Source organism: Myodes glareolus, chromosome 8 (genome assembly GCF_982192425.1).
Source record: "Myodes glareolus chromosome 8, mMyoGla1.1, whole genome shotgun sequence".
NCBI lineage: Eukaryota > Metazoa > Chordata > Mammalia > Rodentia > Cricetidae > Myodes > Myodes glareolus.
Window position 1 is genome coordinate 98,854,207 of NC_142033.1, and position 25,663 is coordinate 98,879,869.

At 43.0% G+C, this 25,663-nt stretch overlaps 1 protein-coding gene across 1 annotated transcript in view; it reads right to left on the reverse strand.

The window, feature by feature from the left end:
• The window catches only part of Eml6 (EMAP like 6), a 252,535-nt gene that overhangs the window by 146,604 nt on the left and 80,268 nt on the right, over window positions 1-25,663 (reverse strand). The window contains exons 3-4 of the mRNA XM_087909226.1: window positions 7,347-7,506; window positions 483-581 (exon numbers count right to left, since the gene is read on the reverse strand). Coding sequence (XP_087765352.1) covers window positions 483-581; window positions 7,347-7,506 — 259 coding nt within the window. The remainder of the gene's footprint in view (window positions 1-482; window positions 582-7,346; window positions 7,507-25,663) is intronic.

Consider the following 25,663-nt stretch of genomic DNA (forward strand, 5'->3'; position numbering starts at 1 on the left):
CTTTTATTTTTAAAGTGAGGAGTTTATTGAGAGAAGGGGGAAGGAGAAGGAAGAAAGAAAGAGAAAAAGAAAGGAACAGAGAAAGAGACAGAGAGAGAGAGAGACAGAGACCAGTTTGCCTCTTCTGAAGAACAGCAGGAAAAAAACTATTTTAATTTTTATTTTTTTTACAAACTCATAATAATATTTTTGTGAATGTTTTTTAACAACCATTTCCATGAGTCAATGAATACATCTAAGCTACTATAATTTCAAATTCTTTTCTACTTTGAGTTTCTAGGAAGCCAAATGCCAGCATTGAAAATCTGCTTTGCTTATGAAAAGCAATAACAACGGTTAGCCACTAATCACAGGTAAATCATGTTTAGACGTTGAACATGTAAGAGAAAAATCTATATGTGGCAGGTTTACTTTTAAAGACATAAAATGACAATGACTTTATAGTTCTGAATCTGCATTGTTTGATACCACAAAGCTCTTACCCGGTCAGAATGGCCAGTGGCTGAGGCCAGCAGTGTTCCCTTTCTCCAGTCCCAAATGCAGACTGTGTTTTTTGCATCCAATCCCACGGAAGCTAACCGCTTGATAAAAAAAAAAAAATGAAGAAAGAATAATTTAATACTTGAAAGAATGGGAAGATTTTTCTATTATTCACACCCACTTTCAACAAATAGTTACTGATAATCCATGATGGATCAGACATTGAACCACAACCCATGTTAATCCCAAACTAAAGTCATCGCTGTAGCCGGATCACAAAGACGTTTTAGTCCTATAAGGTTACACTCATTTGGTTTTCACTGTTGCATTCCAAATGTGCAGTCTGTGAAGTTGCTGACAAGTCATCTGAAGTCGTAGGAACACAGTGTGAAGGCAGGAATTAGTAATATTGAAACTTACTGTAGAGGATTGGACTGATGACTCACACCTGTCAGCTCTGTGCCCACTAGGCTGAGACAGGAGATGTACAATTCCACAGCCAGCCAGGGATACTTAGTGAGCTGCAGACACGGAAGGCTACAGTGTGAAATCCTGTCTTTAGAAAAAGATGATGCAGGATCTCACTCTAGCTCAGGCTTACTTAGAGGTCACCCTGCAGACCAGGCAAACTCATACAACATGTAGTAGGGAGTAGCTAATAAGGAGGGTGGTCTTGTTGAAGGAGGTGTGGCCTCGTTGGAAGACGTGTGTTACTGTGGGGGTCTTTGAGGTCTCCTATGCTCAAGCTATGCCTAGTTCAGTTCACTTCCCGCTGCCTCTGGATCAAGATGTAGGGCTCTCAGCTCCTTCTCCCAGCACCATGTCTGTCTACCATGACAATAATGACTAAACCTCTGAGCTGTAAGCCAGCCCCAATTAATGTTTTCCTTTATAAGAGCTGCTGCAGTCATGGTGGTTTTTTGCAGCAATAGAACCCCTAACTAAGACATACATATAGAAAAAATTCAGTAAATGAGCCTGATTTTGTTCTTAATTTTTTAAAATTTCACTAGCATTTAAAGTGACTAAAGGACATAAAACCTTAATAAAAGGAACATGATATATGCTAGTTCACACCTCTAAATCCTTTGACTTCACACCAGTTTCTTGTCCTCAAAGTCAAACTCAACTTTTAACTATAAGCAAAATGAAAAGAAGGCATTTGTGACCCCCAGACAAGGGATTCCAGGAGGACACAGAATCATAGGTTGGAGGTCTTGGCTCAGAGTAAATAAACTTGGTTTCTTTTCCTTCCTAATTAATCAGATAGAAGACCTTGGAAACTTAAAATAATTTTTATTAGTTCTTTGAGAATTTTGTACATGTATTTTGATTATATCTACTTTCCCCTTCCCCATCCACCCAAATTTGTGTCCTTTGAATTTTTTCCCCCACCAATCAAGCCTAATTGGTGCTACCGAAATATTCTTGGATATGTGGTCATCCACTGGAGTATGGTTGACTTACCAGGGGCAACACTCTTAAAACGAAACTGATTCTCTCTTTCCCAGTAGCTAACAGCCGCCAACCATGGAGAAAGCGGTAGACTCTCATGTTCAGTTCCCCTCCCCACTTAGGCTTTCTGCCTGGCTGAGGCTTGCACAGGTCTGGAGCCTGCTGTCACAACCCCTGTGAGTTCATGCGTGTAGCTGCCCTGCTGTGTCCAGAAGAACCATGTGTGACCATTACGATCCCTCTGTCCCCTCTTCCACAGTGATGCTTAAGCCTGGGGTGTATTTAATGTGTTCCGCTTAGGACCAAGAAGTCTTCAGACTCTTATTTTCTGTGCCTTGCCTGGTTGGGGATCTCTGTGTTAGTCACGATCTGCTGCAAATAGAAGCTTCTCTGATGAGAGGTTAGAGATGTGTTCATGTATGGGAATGATAATAAAATACTTTGGAAAAATTAATTAGCCTCCATAAATCTTTGTTTTCTCACTTGTGAGATGAGTACAAAAGTACAAGTGAAGTATCAGAAGTCAGATGATTTTGGATATGGTACCAGAGAGGCGTATGGGCTCGCACATTCACAGTGCGTTCATTGCTTGTCTTGCCGCTGTGATGAAATAACTGATTCAAGCAACTTCAGGAAGGGAGGGTTTGTTTCTGCTCACAGTGGCCCGGGACACGCACGGTCATGGCGGGGAAGGAAGTGGCAGGAAGGTGGCAGAAGGTCACAGTGCATCCAAGGTCAGGAAGCAGCAAGCATAAATGCTCATTCTCCACTCTCCTTCTCCTCTCTGTTCATCCAGGGCCCCAGCCCGTGGGCTGGTGCTACCCACTGTTAGAAGAGTTGTTCCAGCTCAGTTAACCCGATCCAGTTTCTCCCAGGCACACCCAGAGGCTCACGATCACGTCTATCTGACAGCATTAACCACTGCTATCCTACCCCTCATCAACTTACACCAGAACCGACCACTTTTAAGCCATAATCGTCTTCTCCCTGCAGGATCATAGCCTTCTATACACAATGGATTCCACTCCACATCCAAAGTCCCCACCACAGTCTTTCACAGCGCCCACAGTGCTGGAAGGCGCACAGGCTGGCTTTCCCAGAGTCCAGTGATCTTTGAACAGGGAACTCCTCTACATTTTTTTCCTTGCTTCTCACATGCAAAGGCACTGTGTAAACACTCCCACTCCATAGAGCACAGCAAGGAAAGACTGAGCTACAGGAGACTAACACCCAGCAGGGAAAAGAGCGGATGCAGAAGCTCCATGCCTGACATCTGGGGCTTGTGCAGGGATTGAGTTCTAAAAGGCATGGGCAGCTCTACCCTCCAGCTCCAGTGCCTGAGGACACATATTCACTCTTGGGGCCTGAAGTTGTCTTCAGGAGATGTCCCATGGTTGTGATAGCGCCAATAGCCTGGGGTTTCCACGGCAACTGATGCCTCAGCTTCACACAATGGCCTTCTCTGGGCCTGCTTGCGGAAATGCATGGCGTGATCCTGAGCTCAGTGTTTCTCTCAAAGATTTAATGACTAGCTCAAACTTCCAGGTTTCATGCTTGACAAAACAGTACTCTGCACTCGACACTGCTAAATTCTGTGCCGACCGGAGATGGGCGCTGGCTTCTTTGGACCACAGTTGTAGCCGCCTCTCTTTTCTGACTCTTGAACAACTCTCTCCCAGCATCTGCTTCCAAGAACAGGAAAGCCCTCAGATGCCTTAGAGGTGCAGGCTCTACTGTTTCAAGTGAATTTGCTTTTGCACAGTTGGAGCCTTTAATGGGTGGAGTCTTGCCCTCAGGGTTAGTGAGGGCACATTCTTTTGTCTAGTGCTAAGAGTTTCAGCCTCGTTCTCAGCACACATCTTGGCAGCAACTTTAAACATGATTAAGGTCTTTTTCTCATCACGATGCACATTTTTTCTTCTCGCTATTCCATCGGTTCCTCTTTTTCACTGATCTGGAAAAGGGTGGAGAGCAATAATCATACCACAGCCTGACACTCTGCTGTCCTGAAGTCTGCTCCACCAGACAGATGCTCATTACTCCAGTATTCGGCTTCCTGCAGGGCACAGGTAAGTGCATCCAGATCCATTACGATAGCATCGTACAAATGGTCTCGAATCCGGGGTCCCAACGGAATTCTTGTTCTGGTGATGGTGGCAGACACCTTTATCCCAGCACTTAGGAGGCAGAGGCAGGCAGATCTCTGAGATGAAGCCAGTCTGGTCTACAAAGCGGGTTCCAGAACAGCTAGGGCTACACAGAGAAACTCTGTTTTGAAAGACCTAAAAACAACATTAAAAACTAACAAACAAACAAAAAAGAACTCTTGCCCCTGTGTGAAGTCCCATGAGCCAGAGCCCCCCTGTCAGTGCCTCTCTGAGCAGTCTGTGTTCCAGGCTCCAACCACAAGGACATGTAAGCTCTGCTAACAATACTCAGTGGCTTTTCCAGTAGCCCGTTCCAAACTCTTCTTCCATATTCCTCCCAAATATCCAGTTCCAAAGACCCCAAAACCACTTGGTCAGGTCCATCCCAGCAATCACCTCACTCCTCAGGGCCAGGGTTCCGTCTTAGTGACTCGTCTCTTCACCTTGGCAAACCACTCGACAAACGAAGCTTAGAGCAGCCAGGCTGGAGCATGCTCGCTGTGCCAGGGAAGCTGTCCTTGGGCAGAGAAGGACTTGCTCACCTTCTCCTTTGTACTCAGTCCAAGACCACAGTCTAAGGAAGGTGCTGCCCATAGTTAGAGCAGTTAGAGCAGGCCTGCCCATTTCAGCGAGCCTGGTCCAGATAACCCCTCCCTGGGCATGCCCCAGGGCTCATCTCCTGCATGATTCTAGATCCTGCCAAACTGGCAATAGTCACCACTTTGGGAAGAAGGTGTATGCCTAAGCCTATACTATATACACCTATATACCTGGTGTACGGAAGGTCAGAGGGCCTCACAAGGCTAAATGGACAAGTGTTGCTATAACAGGGCTTGTTCAGGTGTCGTCACTAAAAGTGGTTTTCATTAGGAATGTTTTATATAAAAAGAATAGTTGGGGGTCTTAGAATGCTTCTTCAGTAAAGATCTTTGCTATAATATTTCACTGAGAGTTGTAGCAATAGAAATTATAAGGCAGAGTTAGAGAGATGACTCGGTAGTTAAAAGCACTAGATGCTCTTTTAGACAATCCAGGTTCAATTCCCAGCTGCTAACAACTGTCTGGAACACCAGTTCCAAGGGGTCCGACACCCTCACACAGACGTACGAGCAGGCAAAACACCAGTGCATGTGAAATGAAAGTAAGTTAATTAAAAAAAATGATAAAACATAATTTGACAAGTTAAAAATACTTTTATCAGTATAAGCAAATTAGAATGGGTAAATTTTATCCAGTTTATTTTTAATGGAAAAATCAGCTAACAAACGCTAGCAGAGATATGCATTTTTCCTGAGTTAAAAAAAAAGTTAAAAGAAATCTATTGTGTTCATTTACAGTGACAAGCCCCACAGCTACCTAAAAGAGAATTTCTATTGCCTTTGTCAATTATGAGGCAATGAGGAATTTGTCATTTTCTCAGTATTATTGGATTTCAGTGAACCCTGCCCCAGGGCCGTGAAATCCATCATGGCAATTCACACAGTCTACCCAGCTCCCCACAGCCAGGACTCCCAAACAGCCAGGACTCCAAAAGGAAATAGATGAATGAAATGAAAAAAGGGGAAATAAACTGGACAAAGAACTCATAATTAAGGCTGGGTTTCCCTCGAGTGCCTAGCATTTTTTGTGATATTTCAAAACAAAATTTGGTATAGACCTTTGCTCAGGTGGAGGAAACAGGAGAGAATGTGCGTGAGTGCAAACGGCCTACATCTATGATTACACAGCGTATGCATTCCAACTCATTTAATTCAGCCATTCTGAGCAGTTCTGAAAACGAGCAGACCAGTGCTCTCTCACAAGGGGGAAGATACCACAGTGTTCATTACTTTAAAAAGATCCAAATCAGTGAGCTCACCTTCACCTGGTGAATTTCTATCAGTGACTTCACTCCCGTCTGCATGACACTAACTTACTAAACTAACACTGGGTTAGCCAAACTCTTACTGAATAAATTAATTGAGATACAAAGGATGAAAGAGATGGCAGAAGGGGCACCATGTAGGGACATGGCCAAGGCCGGAGAGGAAAGCTGCCACTTCAGTAAAAAGGGGAATGCAGCTGGAGCCAGGAATAGGTATAGTAACCTTTTCCTGTCAAGTGTTGTTGTACGCCCAACGAAGGAGAGATAGTTTGTGGGTTCTAGTCTCATACCCTGGTGATGTCTTCAAAGAACAAATCTCCAAAGGGGCAAACAAGCACGCTGCGGACTTCAGATGGAGAGTGGAGCGTGACACGGGGCGTGCAAAGGCAGTGTTTGCCTGACAAATCTTGCCACCCTGTCTATCATGACTACCCTGGAGAGCGTGGTTAGGAAAGCTGGTTAACAGAGCATGCCCACCTACAATATTTGGGCGCCCTGCGATGCTACTTTAAACTTTTGTTGGCTTTGAGGTACTTTGGCATTTCCAGCTGCTGAGATAAATGACTGAGAAATTGTAAAGATGAGGCTGGAGACATGCTCAGGGCTTTGAGCACGTGTTGCTCTTGCAGAGGACCTGGGTCTGCTTCCCAGCACCCTGGTAGTGGTTTGCAGCCATCTGTAATTCTAGTTCCCGGGGATCTGATGACCTCTCCTGAACTCCAGAAAAGAATGTGATACACATACATATATGAAGACAAAACAGTAAAGAAATAAGAATTATGAAAATCCTAGTTAAGACAATGTTGAAATTCCATTATACATGGCTCTGACTTAGAATTTAAAGGGCTGTGCCTGCAATATGGAGGAGGGGTGGGAGTCGTGTCGGAGTTACTGTAAAGAAAAGCATAAACACAGAGAAATTGCTGACTGCTTCAACTAGAATGGAGCTGAGGGGAAGGAGGGAGAATAGAAGTGACCTCAAGCTAGAATCAAATAGAATCTTCTGAATGGGTCATCAGGAGGTGATGTGGAAGCCTTAAAGCAAAAGGCACAGTGTTCTTGCAGGGTTTGAGCTCTGTGCAAAGGACTTGTTCCAGCCCCCTCAGCCCAGACAGGATGCTGATAATGGGATAAAACCGGGCTGCTGACCCCTCGTGGACCTAACCTTATGAGTTCTTTTATGGAGCTTATTAATCAGAGAGTAAAGCAGGAAAAGGAAACCAAAACTGGAGCCATTGACAGGGCTGTACCATTACCACTAGCCTGGAGAGGGGCCAGCCAGTGAGGAATTCTGGGATGCTTGCCGAGGGAAAGCGGCAAGAGTGGTATCCATTAGTATTATAATTTTAGGTCAATTTAAGGACTCATTAAAGAAAACATAAATTAAGAAAGATACGCACCTGTCCATCTGAGTCAAAAGCCAGGCATGCAACGCCGTGTGTATGGACATCTTTAAGAATGGACACAGTCTGGACACTATAGGAATCCCATATGCATATATATGGCTCCTTCCCAACTTGGCCAGTTGCAATCAGAGTTTTATCTGGGTGTAAGGCAAGGCTGAAAAAGAAAAAGGCCTCTTTTCATATTTTCTAACTGAACAAAAGTTAATATACACTGATTGTCTTTAGCCCCAGTTTGTTTCTTATTCTAAATCATTAAACCAGATGATTTCAGAAGGAAAAGTCTGTTGATTCCCAAAGGAATCAGCTGCCTGATTATTATAAATTAAAATGCTCAGTTTTGGCAAAGGTAAGAGTAGTAAACCATGATGGGAATTTTACTCAATCTTACCTACTTAGTTACCTTGAAAATAAACATCAATCATGCTCATAAATCTCTAATAACATATTTTATATAGCCCTATCACTGGGTGAAGTAATATTTACTTACTGGTTTTCAAAATATTATTAAGTATTCAACCTAGATTTTGACTTTGATTTAAAAATGCTGCTGCTAAGAGAAAGTTCACTTTTCCATTAATTAGCAGGCTTGCAGATTCACAAGACAGCCCTCATTAGGATTCCAAAGCACAGAAAGGCCACGAGGCCGATACTGTCAGCGTCTGTTGTCATGGAGTGTGCATTTGAAATGAAATCGTCTCTGTTCCATAAGCCTTGGGGACATCAAGGGAACTGCAGATTGCTAAGCCTGTGGTTTATGGAACACTTTTCCTCTGTAGTGCTAGTAACATAACATTTCATCAAATACCAAGTCCCGCTTCAAGGAATCTGCAGCAGCCAAGAGAAGAAGTCAAGAGAGTCGAGATGAAAAAGTCAGTGTGCTCAACGCAATGTGTAAAGATGGGTACCTTCCCAAAGACAGGTGGTGGGAATCTGAAAAGTGACAAAACCCAACACTGCACTCGACCAGTCTTAGAAATTAGCCCCTGTTTAGCCAGCACCAACAGGTGGGGTCAGGCAGGTCCCAGGGGCTTGTGTGGAGGAGGCTTGAGGAAGACACTCCTCCACAGGGGCTCACCACCCAAGCCCTGAGGGTAGAGATTCTCAATACACAAAATAAGTAAATCTGATTTAAAGTAAGTTTGATGTGTAACAAGTACTTCCTTTACAACAGGGACTGGCAAGAAGGCTTTGAGGGTAAAAGTGTTCCCTCCAGTTCTGGAAACCTGCATTCAGTCTTAGAAGTCACCCACAGTGAAAGGAGAAAATCCACCAGCTGTCCTCTGACCTCTACACATGCGCCAAGGCACCTGTGAACTCACACATATACATGAATGAATGAATGAATGAATGAAAAATATGGCTACAAATATGACAGATATAAATGTAAATAATGTTATTTTAAAATATATATCCTCAACAATCTTTATGATGAAGTAATAAAAAGACGACGAGTGTGGAAGAGAATCTCCTAACGTGAGTGTTTGAGTGCTGAAAACCTTCTAAGGTTATAGAACACTTCAGCTCTCTGAGTCAGCTGAAAGAAGATTTTGAACAGTCTAAAGGGGACCTTCCAATCACAGTTTTGTTAGAATGTGTCTGTAGCTGATATTTAACAGTGTGTGCATGTGTTCACTTGCTTTCTGTTACCATAAAAGATCATCCAATTACAAAAAGAAATGATACACTTGGCCTCAGGTTTATTAGTTGCAGTCTTCGATCAGTTGGCCCTGCATGATGGTGGGAGCAAAGCAGCTCATGTCACTGCTGGGAAGCGGAAGTGAAGGAAGAAGGCAGGGCAATCTTAGCTCCATCGAGGCTGTTTGCCCCAGTGGCTCCGAGACCACCCTCCAGCTTCCGCTTTGTAAAAGCCCCACTAGCACACACCTTTGAGAGCAGGTCTGGGCCCACTGAAGACCCAAGCACAGTGACAGACGCCCTAGAAAGCTGCCGAAAGAGCGCGCAGTTCCGTATTTGCTCCGTTAATGGCGTGCATGGCAGCGAAACTCCCCTCGGTGACACAGTAGCACAGATCAGTAATTCGTGCACTAGAACTTTAGGGCTTTGATATGTCAAGTACGGAGCAACAGACACACAAATAGAAAGGAAGAGAGGAAGGGAGGAAGGGAGGAAGGAAAGAAATCAGCGCTGGGCTTCAAGGAGCCCCTAAGGAGTGACAGCCAGTCTACACAGTGACAGAAAGATGGAAGAATGAGTCCCCATCCACCCAGACTCTGGCGACTACCTGACTTTAAAAGGTCAGGTGTAAGTGGGCATTTGTTGTGAAATGACAGTTTTCCGAGCGGACTGACAAGGGTAGGGAATGATGTGGGTCCAGCAGGCCGGGGCAACTCAGGAAAGGTTGTGATGAGACCAGGACATTAGGTGACAGTGTTGGAGCGGAAGCGGGGAGCTGAGAGGCTTTTACGAGGACAGGCATGGTTTTAACTCTTCTAGATTTTAGTGAGACTCCCCAGGTTAGTGCCATGGTGGAAACCTACCAGTTGTAAAGGAAATAGTTTGGCCAGAGGGTGAATGAGGGGAGGAGGTCTTCTTCACTCTTCTCCATAGTTTCTGGGCTATCATCTGGCAGAGGAAGCATTCTAGAAATGCTTGCTGGAGAGGTTGATTGACGATGCCAACAATCCTCCTGCCACAAGGTCTCTGCCCTCTCCCAGGACCAACATGTTCTACTTAGAGACTAGAAAGGGAAGAGGAAGGGCAGACTGCCCCTGGATGGCCAGAGACACCCCAAAAGACATGACTCACTTGCTGTGGCCATGACCTCCAATTTAAATGACCGAGATAGCTAGCAGATTCTTGGAATTCTAGAGGCCATTGTGGTTTAGTTCTGAACATCCCCAGACGCTGGTATTGAAGGAATGCTTCCCAGCACAGCAGTTTTTGGAAGTGTGCTGTGAGGGCTTTGACTTAATCAATGGATTAAACCACTGATGAGTTCAGAGTTGGAGCGCATTAGTGGGAAGCGGTTCCAGGAACCAGGGAGTGGGGCAACTGAAAGAAGGAGGTTACTGCAGGCATATCCCCTCTCTGGTCTTTCCCACTCCTTCCTGGTCACCACAAAACATATGCCTGTACTCCACAACACCCTTTGTCCTGATAAACTCCCTGTCTACAAGCCCAGACTGATGGGGCCTAGAAAGCCGGGACTGAAATCTTTGAAACTGCAAGTCAAAATAAGTCTTCATCCTTTTAAAAGCTTCCTCAGCTGGTTTGGTACTGCGACAAACAAAACAAAAAGAGGAATAGAAACTTCTCGTGAGAATTTATCAGTCTAAATTGTGCAGTGCCGCTACCACACTCCCCCATTTGAATGTGTGGTGTTTTTGCTCCAGGGTTTACTGTCCTGGGTGATCCTGTTATAACCACACATTTTCTACATTGGTTTCAATGTTCTCATTGGAATTGTTTTCCTTATCAAAATTCTTTTATGCTTTTCTTGAAACTCACTCTTCCCAGCCCATGACACTTGTTTTTCCAGGTTTCTTCTTTACAACTTGAGTACAACAAAGTTAGCTATGTCTCCTTTTCTAGGCCCTGAGTCTGTCCTCCTTCTCCAGCTTGCATCCAACATGCTCCTCGCAGACTCAGAGTAGGGGCTGGGGCTGTAGCTCAATGGTAGCATGCTTGCCTAGCATGCACAAGTCCCGGGGTTCAATCCCCAGCACTAAGAACAAACAAACAAAGGAAGAGAATAGCGAGAAGACACATCTCTGCAGCGGAGCATTTGTCAAGCACGCTAGGAGACAGTCTAGATCCAATCCCACAGCACCAAAAGTAAAACTAGGGGCAGCAGCACAAAGAGGCCATACGACATCTACTTCTTTACTGGGTTCTTCCTCGGTGGCCTCCCTGAAGCTTTACTTCTTTCACCCGGGGAAGAAATTGACAACATAAATGCATCCCTCAGGGCACAGGCAAGCGGTATTTACATTTATCTTCAATTTGTCCATATTCATTCGATAGCACTTTGAACTTTTCATAAGGTTCAAAAAAACTTCACAAATTTCAACAACTGGACGGTCATAATGTGTGACCTCAGCATGCTGTCTAGGTTTAGGCTACCACAGGCATCTAGTCCCCCTTTCCCCACACCTCTCAATTTATGAATTCAAGAACCCCAATCATAACCCTTTTAATGGCTGTGGAGAACCAAGACTCCATGGGTCCACCTACAGCACAAGTCTTGCACCCAAGGCTCAGGGAACATCTCAGAAGGGGGGCAGGAAGCTTACAAGAACCGGAGGCCCGGGAAGTCTGCCGCGAGACTGGGTCTCCTAGAAACGGCTGCCTAAACAAGACCTGACCGGTAGCAGTATCAATAGATACACTAAGGCTGAAGGTGGGAAACTTCATGGGGTCCGACCCCCTAATGAAGAACAGCAGGTCACTAATGGCTGATGAGGGGAGTTAGCCTTTCCCAAGGGTGAGCTCCCTCTCTGCTTATCCAATACAAAAATCAACCAAAAATCATACATATAAATTACAAAAATGGATTCAGCAGGCTGTGTGTGTGTCTGTCTGTATAAAACAATACAAACTGAAAAAAATACACCAATTTAAGAGAAATTTGGATGCAGAATATGGGAGGGGAAACAGGAGAGATTAGATGTAGGAAAGAAAAGAGGAAAAGTGATGTAATATAATTTAATTTAAACATTTTAAAAATATACCTTTCTAAATATAAAAATATATTTTAAAATAAATAATAAATGAAATAATTTTAAAAAAATCATTTTCAACAGGATCTTCTTTCCTAAACCCAGAGTATCTTAACTTTAGTTCAGAAGTAATTTAAAAAATGGGTATATTTCTATGACTGGATTTTCTTTCTTTCTTTCAATTTTTTTTTCAAATTTATTTATTTATTTGTTAATAAAAATTTCCACTTCCTCCCCTCCTCCCCATACCCTCCCATTCCCCCCACTCCCTCTCCTCCTCCCCTCCACTCCCTCTCCTCCTCACTCTCCAGTCCTAAGAGAAGTCAGGGTTTCCTGCCCTGTGGGAAGTTCAAGTTCCTCCCCACTCCCTCCAGGTCTAGAAAGGTGAGCATCCAACCAGACTAGGATCCCAAAAAGCCAGTACATGCAGACAAAACAAGACCCAGTGCCATTGTCAATGGCTTCTCAGTCAGCCCCCATGTCAGCCACATTCAGAGACTCTGGTTTGATCACATACTCGTTCAGTCCCAGTCCAGCTGGCCTTGGTGAGCTCTCATTCGATCAGTCCCCTTGTATCAGAGGGTGAACGCACCCCTCGCGGTCCTGATTTCCTTTTTCACGGTCTCCCTCCTTCTGCTCCTCATTTGGACCTTGGGGACTCAGTCCAATGCTCCAATGTGGGTCTCCATCTCTATCTCCATCTATCATCAGATGAAGGTTCCCTCTGGTCCTGCCTTTCTTGCTCACGTTTTCCCTCCTTCTGCTTCTCATTTGGACCTAGGGAGTTGAGTCCAGTGTTCCAGTATGTGTCTCTCTGTCTCTATCTCCATCCATCGCCAGATGGAGGGTTCTATGGTGATATGTGCAAAATATTCATCAGTATGGTTATGGGCCAAGGCCAGTTCAGGTACCCTCTTCTCTGCTGCCCAGGGAACAATCTAGGGACTTCTCCTTGGGCCTGGGAACCCCTCCAGAATCAAGTCTCTTGCAAACCCTAAAATGGCTCCCTTAGTTGAGATAGATACTTCCCTGCTCCCATATCCATCCTTCCTCCCTCCCCCCATCCCATTCCCCCCAAGCCATACCCAATCCTCCCCCTCTCCCTTCTCTCTAACCATCTCCCCTTACTTCCACTCCCCCCCCATGCACCCAAGTTTGCCTGGCAAACTTGTCTACTTCCAATATCCAGGAGAATAACCATATGATTTTCTTCAGGTTCACCTTCTTATTTAGCTTTTCTAGAATCACGAATTATAGGCTCAAAGACCTTTAACTATGGCTAGAATCCACTTATGAGTGAGTACATACCAGATTCCTCTTTTTGGGTCTGGGTTACCTCACTCAGTAAAGCGGTTTCTATTTCCATCCATTTGCATGCAAAATTCAAGATGTCATTGTTTTTTACCGCTGAGTAAAACTCTAATGTGTATATGTTCCACACCTTCTTTAACCATTCTTCTATTGAGGGGCACCTAGGTTGTTTCCAGGTTCTGGCTATTACAAATAGTGCTGCTATGAACATAGTTGAACAAATGCTTTTGTAGTATGATAGGGCATCTCTTGGGTATATTCCCAAGAGTGGAATTGCTGGGTCCTGAGGTAGGTTGACTCCCAGTTTCCTGAGAAACCGCCACACTGTTTTCCACAGTGGCTGCACAAGTTTCCACTCCCACCAACAATGGATGAGTGTTCCCCTCACTCCACATCCTCTCCAGCATAGGCTATCATTGGTGTTTTTGAGTTTGGCTATTCTGATAGGTGTAAGATGGTATCTCAAAGTTGTTTTAATTTGCATTTTCCTGATCGCTAAGGAGGTAGAGCAAGACCTTAAGTACCTTTTGGCCATTTGAAGTTCTTCTGTTGTGAATTCTCTGTTCAGTTCAATACACCATTTTTTAATTGGGTTAATTAGAGTTTTAGTGTCTAGTTTCTTGAGTTCTTTGTATATTTTGGAGATCAGACCTTTGTCTGATGAGGGGTTGGTATCTTCTCCCAGTCCGAAGGTAGCCTTTTTGTCTTACTGACAGTGTCCTTTACTTTACAGAAGCTTCTCAGTTTCAGTAGGTCCCATTTATTCATTGATTCTCTTATTGTCTGCGCTCCTGGGGTTCTACTTAGGAAGTGGCCTCCTGTGCCTATATATTGTAGACTACTTCCCACTTTCTATTCTATCAGGTTCCAAGTGGTCGGATTAATGTTGATGTCTTTAATCCATTTGGACTTGAGTTTTGTGCATGGTGATAGATATGGATCTTTCATTCTTCTACAGGTTGACATCCAATTATGCCAGCACCATTTGTTAAAGATGCTTTCCTTTTTCCATTGTATACCTTTAGCTCCCTTGTCGAAAATCAGGTGTTCATAGATTTGTGGGTGAATATCCGGATCTTCTATTCGATTCCATAGGTCGACTTCTCTGTTCTTATGCGAATACCAAGCTGTTTTCAATACTGTCGCTCTGCAATAGAATTTCAAGTCAGGGATAGTAATGCCTCCAGAAGTTCCTTTATTGTATAAGATTGTTTTGGCTATCCTGGGTTTTTTGTTTTGCCATATAAACCTGATTATTGTTCTCTCAAGGTCTGTGAAGAAGTTGGATGGGATTTTGATGGGGATTGCATTGAATCTATAGATTGCTTTTGGTAGAATTTCCATTTTTACTATGTTGATTCTCCCAATCCAAGAGCAGGAGAGGTCTTTCCATTTTCTGGTATCCTCCTCAATTTCTTTCTTCAAAGACTTAAAGTTCTTGTCAAATAGGTCTTTCACTTCCTTGGTTAGAATTACCCCAAGATATTTTATGCTATTTGTGGCTATTGTGAAAGGTGATGTTTCTCTGATTTCCCTCTCTGCTTCTTTATCCTTTGTGTATAGGAGGGCAACTGATTTTTTGGAGTTGATCTTGTATCCTGCCACATTACTAAAGGTGTTTATCAGCTGTAGGAGTTCTTTGGTAGAGTTTTTGGGGTCGCTTATGTACACTATCATATTGTCTGCAAATAACAAAAGTTTAACTTCATCCTTTCCAATTCGAATCCCCTTGATCCCCTTATGTTGTCTTATTGCTATTGCTAGAACTTCAAGCACTATATTGAAGAGGTATGGAGAGAGTGGACAGCCTTGTGGTGTTCCTGATTTTAGTGGAATGGCTTTGAGTTTCACTCCATTCAATTTGATGTTAGCTGTCGGCTTGCTGTATATTGCTTTTATTATATTTAGGTATGATCCTCGTATCCCCAATCTCTCTAACACCTTTATCATAAAGGGGTGTTGAATTTTGTCAAATGCTTTTTCAGCATCCAATGAAATGATCATGTGGTTTTTTCTTTCAGTTTATTTATATGATGGATTACATTGATAAATTTGTGTATGTTGAACCAGCCCTGCATCTCTGGTATGAAGCCCACTTGATCATAATGGATAATTTTTCTGATGTGTTCTTGGATTCGATTTGCAAGTATTTTATTGAGAATTTTCATGTCAATGTTCATGAGTGAGAGTGGCCTGTAATTCCCTTTCTTGGTTGTGTCTTTATGTGGTTTTGGTATCAGGGTAACTAGCTTCATAAAAAGAGTTTGGCAATGACTCTTCTGTTTCTATATTGTGAAATACATTAAGGAGTGTAGGTATTAGCTCTTCCTGGAAGATCTGGTAGAATTCTGCATTGAAACCATCTGGTCCTGGGCTTTTTTTGGTAGGGAGATTTTTGATAACAGCTTCTAATTCTTCACGACTGACAGGTCTATTTAGATTGTTCACCTGGTCTTGGTTCAATTTTGGTATATGGTACTTATCTAAAAAATGTCCATTTCTTTTACATTTTCCAATTTTGTGGCATACAGGCTTTTGTAGTAAGATCTAATGATTCTCTGAATTTCCTCTGTGTCTGTGGTTATGTCCCCCTTTTCATTTCTGATCTTATTAATTTGTGTGTTCTCTCTCTGCCGTTTGATTAGCTTGGAGAGGGGTTTGTCAATCTTGTTGATTTTCTCCAAGAACCAGCTTTTTGTTTCATTGATTCTTTGGATTGTTTTCTGTGTTTCTATTTTGTTGATTTCAGCCCTCAGTCTGATTATTTCCAGTCTTCTACTCCTCCTGGGTGAATCAGCTTCTTTATTGTCTAGAGCTTTCAAGTGTGCCGTTAAGTCTCCAATGTGTGCTTTCTCCGTTTTCTTTAATTGGGCACTTAGTGCTATGAACTTTCCTCTTAGCACTGCTTTCATAGTGTCCCATAGGTTTGAGTATGTTGTGTCTTTATTTTCATTAAATTCAAGGAAGACTTTAATTTCTTTCTTTATTTCTTCCTTGACCCAGGGGTGATTTAGTAGTTGACTGTTCAACTTCTATGAGTTTGTTGGCTTCCTGGGGGTAGCATTGTTGTTGAATTCTAACTTTAATACATGGTGGTCTGACAAGACACAGATGGTTACTAATATTTTTTTGTATCTGTGGAAGTTTGCTTTGTTACCGAGTATGTGGTCAATTTTCGAGAAGTTTCCATGAGCTGCAGAGAAGAAGGTATATTCTTTCCTATTTGGGTGGAATGTTCTACAGATGTCTGTTAAGTCCATTTGATTCAATACCTCCAATAATTCTCTTATTTCTCTGTTAGGTTTCTGTCTGATTGACTTGTCCATTGGTGAGGGAGGTGTGTTGAAGTCTCTTACTAGTGTGTGTGGTTTGATGACTGCCTTGAGTTCTAGAAGTGTTTCTTTTACATATGTGGGTGCCTTTATATTAGGGGCATAGATATTCAGGATTGAGACTTCTTCCTGATGGATTGTTCCTGTTATGAGTATGAAATGTCCATCTCCGTCTCTTCTGATTGATTTTAGTTTGAAGTCAATTTTGTTAGATATAGAATGGCCACACCCGCTTGTTTCTTAGGTCCATTTGCTTGGAAAACCTTTTCCCAACCCTTTACCCTGAGTAGGTGTCTGTCTTTGTGGTTGAGGTGTGTTTCTTGTAAACAGCAGAATGTTGGATCCTGCTTTTGTATCCAGTCTCTAAGTCTGTGCCTTTTTGTAGGTGAATTGAGTCCATTGATATTAAGTGATATTAATGACCAGTGGTTGTTGACTCCGGTTATTTTGGGGGGGTAGTAGAGTGTATGTGTTTCCCTTCTTTAAGTTGTGCTTGTGAAGGGTCGCTAGCTGTCTGAGTTATTGTAGGCAGTGCTGGGAATGTTGGATTCCTTGGGTTGTGATTTTATTTCTAATATTCTCTGTAAGGCTGGATTTGTAGCTACGTATTGTTTAAATTTGTTTTTATCCTGGAATATTTTGTTTTCTCCGTTGATAGTGAATGATAGCTTGGCTGGGTATAGTAGTCTGGGCTTTCATCCATGGTCTCTTAGTTTCTGCAGTACCTCTATCCAGGGCCTTCTGGCTTTCATGGTTTCCATAGAGATGTCTGGTGTAAGTCTAATAGGTTTACCTTTATAAGTTACTTGACCCTTTTCCTTTGCAGCTCTTAATACTCTTTCTTTAATCTGAATGCTTTGTGTTTTGATTATTATATGGCGAGGGGATGGTTTTTTTGATTCAGTCAATTCGGTGTTCTGTATGCTTCTTGAACCTTCATAGGAATATCGTTCTTTAGGTTGGGAAAGTTTTCTTCTATAATTTTGTTGAATATATTTTCTGAACCTTTGATCTGCAATTCTTCTCCTTCTTCTACCCCTATTATTCTTAGATTTGGTTTTTTTATTATGTCCCAGATTTCCTGAATGTTTTATGATAGAGTTTGTTGGATTTGCCGTTTTCTTTGGTCAGAGCGTTTATTTTCTCTATGGTGTCTTCATAATCTGAGATTCGTTCTTCTATCTCTTGTATTCTATTTTTTATGCTTGCTTCTGAAATGTCTGTTTGTTTACCTCAATTTTCCATATCTAGCTGGCCCTCGGTTTGTGTTTTCTTCATTGCCTCCATTTCAGCTTTCAATTCTTGAACTGTTTCCACTACCCGTTTGATTGTTTTTTCTTGGTTTCCCAGGGTGTCATTTACGGATTTACTCATTTCTTCAAACCTTTTGTTATATTTCTCTTCCATTTCTTTACTCATTTCTTCAATCTTTTTGTTATACTTCTCTTCTGTGGAGGGCCGCAACCACATTCTCCATTGCTTCAAGGGACAAAGGTAGAGATTGACCTCTGTGACCTCAAGGTGTGGTGGTACACGCCTTTAGTCCTGATGCCTGGGAGGCAGAGGCAGATTGACCTCTGTGACCTCAAGGTGTGGTAGCACACGCCTCTGGTCCCAATGCCTGGGAGGCAGAGACAGGCAGATCTCTGTGAGTTCAAGGTGTTGTAGCACACGCCTTTAATCCCAGCGCATGTGCTTGGTAACTTACTACTGCTGCGTCCCTGCCTACTTCCGAGGCATCATCTGGGATAATGGGCAGTGGACCAATCCAAGAGTGACACGTCAGAAGTGAGGACTGTTTCCTTTATAAGGGCTGGGTTCCCCTCATTCTGGGTCTCCGCAATGTAAGCTTATGCTCTCCCTCTCAAGACGCATTAAAGCTTTGCTGCAGAAGGATCCTAAGTGTCCCGCATCGTTCTTCCACTTCTTTAAGTGAATTATTCATACCTGTTTAAGGGACTCTATTGCTTTCATAATGACACTGTTTTCCACTTCTTCCGGAACAGGGTGTTCAAGTCCTTCTGTAGTAAGATCGCTGGGATCCGGTGCTTTCATGTTGTTTTTCAGATTGTTGGAGGAATTTTTGCCTTGGTGTCTGCCCATCTCTTCCTTCAACTGTTCTCTAGTGGATCTTCTGGTACTGGGTCAGGTTCCCCCTCTGATGAATCTTCTGCTAGAGGGTCAGCGCCCCTTGCTGGCCAGGATTCTTGCTGAGCTGATGCAGGGCCGACCTTTCCACCACCGGCAGGCAGCCTATTGAAACACAGGCACTTCTTCCTGCTGGGTTACACTTCCAGCCCAGTCCCAGCCTGCAAGCCCTTTCTTTCAATTTTTAAAACAATCTTTTTTATTTTAAATAACAATCCCAGTTCCCATTCCCTCCCCTACTCCTGCTTCCCCCACCTTCCCCCACCTAGCCATGGGAGGGTGAGGTCTCTTATGGGGAGTCAACAAAGTTTGTCACCTTACTTGAGGCAGGACCAAGGCCTACCCCCTGCATCTAGGCTGAGCAAGGGATCCGTTCATAGGGAATGAATGGGCTCCAAAAAGCCAGTTCATGCACTAGGGATAAATACTCGCTCCACTGTCAGTGGCCCCACAAACTGATCAAGCCACACACTGTCACCCACATTCAGAGGGCCTAGTTTGGTCCTATGCAGGCAGGTAGCTGTCAGTCTGGTGTCAGTGAACTTCCACTAGCTCCTGCCAGCTGTCTCTGTGAGTTTCCCAATCATCGTCTTGACCCCTTTGCTCATATTATCACTCGTCCCTCTCGACGACTGGACTCTGGGAGCTTAGTCCAGTGCTTAGCTGTGGGTCTCTGCATCTGCTTCCATCAGTTGCTAGATGAAGGTTCTCTGATGACAATTAAGGTAGTCATCAATCTGATTACAGACGTAGGCCAGTTATCAAATCCGGCCCTTTAATACATCATAATGACTCAGGCGCCCCATGCCTAAGCAGACACCCCACTGTCAGGCCTAAACCCCAACCAGCAGATTTAGACACGGCTCTCCGTGTCTAGTGCAATGTCTGACCATGGTGTATGGCATTGCCACCTGAGCTTCCTCATGTGAAATAAGGCTTCACGTGGCAAAGCCACGTTCAGTATCTTCCCACGAGGAAAGGATCCCAGCAGGAAGTATTTCATCACTTGCCACAGCACTGCTGGATTGGCCCTAGGAGGAGAAGCGCTCCTGAGCTCACCTGCATTTCAAGTCTCTCTGACCGCTCAGAGTCCATAAATCTAACCCTTCGCTGTCCTAAGAAAACTTGGGCCTCTTCGCTAATCTTGCAAAACATATCAATGGCCATGCCATAATATTAGAACATTTTAAACTGACTTTGTTATCAGCAGTGTTTATCACATAGAAATGCCATTCCACACCCACACAAAACAGTCTGGTGTCATTCTGTTTTTCATTCCCTGCTTGGTTTATTGCTTCTTGCAAAAAAAAAAAAAAAAAAAAAAAAAAAAAAAAAAAAAAAAAAAAAAAAGAGTTAAGCTTTGAGAGACTGATTTTCTCCGTGTGTATATAAACTGAGTTCCCCTGGGAAATCCCATCTTCTGTTACCATAGCAACAGAAAGCACTGCAGAGCAGACTTCCACAAACCTATTCAGGAGGAGAAATTGATTTGTTTCTGCAGCCGAACAAGAGGGCAGAAGTCTACCTTCACGATGTCAGGTAGCCTCATAACAATTTCCAAATAAGTCGAGGAGAGAAATGAGAATTAACAGGGTCACAGAAAGAGAAGCCTTGCTTATGAGGTTGGACAGAGCCCCGTAATTAGCACTAACCATTCTTGATCCTACGGTGTAAAAAAGTGACAATCATTTAAAAATAAATAGTTCGAGTACTTGTTCTAAAGGCAGCAATTAAAAAATGTTCTTGAGTCTGACGTACTTTTGAAACCTCATTTCACTGTTACGGAGGCTGCCTGGCACTTTTCTCAGCGATGCAGAATGCTGGTTTCTTTCCTGATGGTCTCATCAGGAAAGCATGGCAGCTGTCTCCCTCCCATCCTTGAACCTAAGTCTGAGCAAGGTTTCCCAGTGAGCAGGCAGGCAGATCAGGGTCACTGGGCTGGAACACTGCAGAGGTTCAGTGGGAAGTCACCCAGGCCTAGCGGAGGTGTGCCTACAAGACGGAGAATGCAAAGGCAGCTTGATTTCAACACCATGACCCCAAATGAGTGTAGCTTTGCACCAGGAAAGCTATGCTCTGATTTCAGCCCCAGATGTGTGTTAGGCACAGGGTACACTGCCATCCCCAGGACAGTGACCTCTTCCACCACGGAGAGGGGCTCACTCCCCTTCGAGGGAGGCCTTCTGGGCAACAAGAGTGACAATAACTCAGACAAACTATGAGAACCCAATCCATTTTTTGCCCTACATGGAGGATAAATACACCACCCCATGCGAATATGTTAAAAATAAATATAACACACACTGAGCATTGCCATACCTGTATGCATACCCATAATGGCATAAAGCTATATTTTAGGAACACCATCATCGATAATAAGGAGCAATGGCCCCGGATTGGAGTGTCCAGTGGCTTAGCTGAAGCCAGATTCGACAGGCTGGCACAGTGGTTCTTAACCTGTAAGTTGCAACCCTATGGAGAGTCGAACAACTCTTCCACAGCGGTCGCCCTAGACCATTGGAAAGCACAGATATTTACATTACACTTCACTACAGTTATGAAATTGCATAGAAAGTAATTTGACGGTTGGGGGTCACCACAACATGAGGAACTGTACTAAAGGGTCACAGCATTAGGAAGGTTGAGAACCACTGGACCGGCAGGAATTGACAGTTAAGTTTTAACAACTTTGTGAGACAGTTATTAAGCAGCGACTATTAGAAAGTCCTATTATCATAATTAAATAAACCACATTAAAACAAAGGTAATATGCTAAAACCTCACAAGTATCTTCCGTCCTGACTGCATGGCAGAGGAGTATCTCTAGTGACAGAAGGTTGCAGGCTGTGCAGCTCTTCCCAGATCTACTTCACTATCACACCGGTGGCTTACAGTCAGAAATGGCAGGCAGGTGTGCATTACAGAAATAAAAAGCACTGGGAATCATGCCCTCATGTATTGTTTTGGTAATTGTCTGTGCTTAGGAAATTAAAACAATGGGGACCGTGGAAGCACTACTGTAGCTCATCAAGAAGATAGCTTATATCATCAGCAAAGGAATACTAATGCTCCGAAATGCATCTTGTTTCATCGACAATAAATGGATTACAAACTACCATTCATATCAGAACTGCATTTGTCAACAATATGAGTGTGTGTGTTGCATGTGTGCGTGAGTGTGTGTATGTGTGTGTGTATGTGTGTGTAACCAGGATAGAATCCAGGACCTTGCACATGCTAAGCAAGCTTATGGCCACTGAACTACAAGTCCATTCCAAGACTTTTCTGAACAAAGTATTGATTCCATATCTAATTTTGATAAACCACGGTTCAATGGCAACCACAGGTTGACTGCAAGGGCAGCAATCGATGAGAGCCCTCTATGAGGACTGATTTGCTATACTGAATGTATGATAGACTGTTAGATATTTTATTACTTACGGTGTGTGTGCCACAGATACATTCATCAGTAGAGCGTCTGTGGAATGGACGATGTGAGCAGTGCTGCCTGCTCTACAGGAGCTGTCTCTACACACTTAGGCAATTACTTTTCCATACATGTCCCTTTTCTTCAAGATGATCTTCTGAACATGAAGGTGCACAGAAATTCGATTTGCAGTCAAACTAAGGGCAAAGATAAGGCTCGAACATGGGGTATAAAGTCAAAGTCCCCTACCTTTTTCATACAATCAGAACAGCTCTTGAGCAAAAGCAACTTTGGCAAATATTCTGCTCATGCAAATTTCAGTAGGCTCTGCTTCAAGGTCTCTGTTGTTTTGATTGCTTATTTTTTAAATAAAGTGTTTCAAGTTTTGAATATGACAGGCTTTGGGGAGAGACTCTTACCCTCAATTACATCAGTTTTTTTTTAAATATAACCTGAGTTATAAAAGACTTAAAGAAAAACACTGTAAACAGTACCTTGCTGAGTTGTGACCTGTACATTACTCCACTCTGTGCCTCAGTTTCCTTTCTATAACCTGGGAATAGCAGTATCCACTTCAAAGAAGGAATGCCAAGTCCCAGAGCAGTGCAAAAAGCAGTGCCTAAAGCAACATGACGACAGGGCTCTATCCACCGGCCGCATGCTGCAGACATGCTTGTCACCTACCTGTGGCTCTATCCACCGGCCACATGCAGCAGACACGCTTGTCACCTACCCGTCACCCCCAGGCCTAGACGTACATGGGAAGCTACAGTAAACTGGCCTCGCAAATCTAATAACAAAACCATGTTCTCAGAATTAAACTGGTAAAATATAGAAAAAGAAACATACAAGATGTAAGGACTTGGGAGGGGGGGCGGAAATGGAAACTTTTATAATTTAATAAAATTTACTTAAAAAAAAAGGACAAAAAAAAAAAAAGATGTAAGGATGCCACACTAAGGAGAAAGTGCCCCAACCAAAAGGCTGAGGAAGATGAGACTTTGCAATCTCATGCAAACACAAATATTGCAACTACTGAAATCAATAAAGCTATCAACTAAGAAGAAAATATCAATAAATTTTTGATCAACATAAAACTTAGGCCAAAAGCCTTTACAAAAGGAGTCAGAATTATCAGAATAATAGTCTAAGGATAAACAACAGAATTTAGTTTAGAACCACATCCATGCTGGCGCTATACTGCCAATATATTTCTAGTACAATTGGGGGTCAACTCAGCGGTCAGGGGCAGCTTTCAACAACAACACTGAAACCAAACAGTACACAATGCACTTACACATCAGACACGGTGCGACGAAGGGAGCACAAGACTCTGGTCCCATCCTCAGGGAGGAGAGGAGGCTCTGAGTGTGGCGGAGCATGCCTGCAGTTCTAGCACTCTAGAGGCGACATAGCATACACATTAGGGTCAACCAAGGGGCTCTGCAGATAAAGGTGCCTGCCGCCAAGCCTGACGACTTGAAATTTATCCCCCGGACTCATGTGGTGGGAGGGGAGGAAAAACCTGACTGCCCAGATTGTCCTCTGACCTCAACAAGTACACTATGGCACATGTACACACACACACACACACACACACACACACACACACACACACACACACACACAAATAATAACAATGAATTTAATAAAAATATCAACTACATACTATCACTATTAATATCCATTTTATGTTTTGTGTACTTGCTAGTATTAATTAAAAATAAATCATGTTTCAATAAATTGAATATTCATAAAAGAACCCAGCAACTTCAATTCTCAACTCAGCTCTCCCCATACACAACACTAAGAGGTACAGTATTCATATTAAAACAAAAAGAAAAAAGCTATGAGAAACATTTTGCAACGTTTGAAAGATACTGATTTCTAACAAGAAATAAGCATGAATCATAATAAGAAAATGAAAATCTATACTTCAAAATAAAAGCTTCTGCTCATTGACACACAGCATTATAAAATGAGACCAGAGCTCACAAACTGGGAGGAAATAATCAGTAAGGACTTGTACCCAGAACATATAAAGAGTATCTACAAATCAATAGTACAAAAACAATCCAGTTTAAAGTAAGGTCACGTGATTTGAATATTGTCAAGAACAATTAAAATTAAGAAGACTGTGAGAATGAGAGACACGTGGAATGTGCCTATATTACCAAGGGGAGACGCTGTGACACATCATTTTGGAGGTAGTTTGGCAGTTTGTTATAAACATACTCTCACTTATGTAAGATCAGTTTCATTCCCAAGTGTTTAAACAAAAGAAATAAAAGGAATTGACTAAACAAACACTTGTTTAAATAATTTTGCTTTATTTATAATAGCTAGAAATTGCAAATGAATACCTATCAACAGTCAAATAAATAATCAAATGATTATATATTCACACAATGGACTTGTTTTTTGCAATAAAAGGAAATGAACTACAGACATGCACAACATTGGTTAAGCTCAAAGAAGTTATACTGATCAGAAGACACCAAAGCATTCCAGGGAATTCTCAAGTCACTGCTCTATAAACTGGGATGCTAATAGTGGTTAAGAAAAGTAAGATAAAACTGTGTGCTCTGCATGACCCAATAAAGGAGAAGGAACAGGAAGAGAAAAATATGGATTCTCTCTATTCCAATGAGAGGACAGAAAGATTCAGAAATTCACAAATGAAGTGACAGGATGGCCAAAAGCATGAAAAGACAGGAGATGACACACCAGAAAGAAGCAAGCCCTGCTTAGCACAGCTGCAGGTGCACAAGCTCAGCCACAGGTGCATGGGCACAGCCACAGGTGCACAGGCACAGCCACAGGTGCACAGGCACAGTCGCAGGTGCACGGGCACAGTCACAGGTGCACAGGCACAGTCGCAGGTGCACGGGCACGGCCGCAGGTGCACGGGCACAGACGCAGGTGGAAAGGACACAGCCACAGATGCACGGGCCCAGCCACAGGTGCACAGGCACAGTCGCAGGTGCACGGGCACAGTTGCAGGTGCACAGGCACATACACAGGTTCAGGGCTCCCTGGGTCAGGAAGGAAAAATAAAGCCTCATTTGAAAGCAGTCTCTCTTCTGAGTTGTGCTGGAGAGGAGCTCTCAACAGCAGGCTGCTCATTTTAAGCAGATTTAAGAGATATCCAAACTGTGAGAACTAATCTCCACTGTCAACTTGTGTAGACTGATTTTTCTTTGGCTGCCAGGTCATAAAAACATCACAGAGACTTATTATTAAATATGAAAGCTCAGCCTATAGCTCAGACTTGTCCCACCAGCTCCTATAACTTAAATTAACCCATTTATATTAATCTACATTTTGCCTCTCAGGTTTTTACCTCTTTCATCTTATACCTCCCGTTTCCTCTCCATGTCTCTCCTTCCTGTAGCAAGATTCATCTCCTCTTCC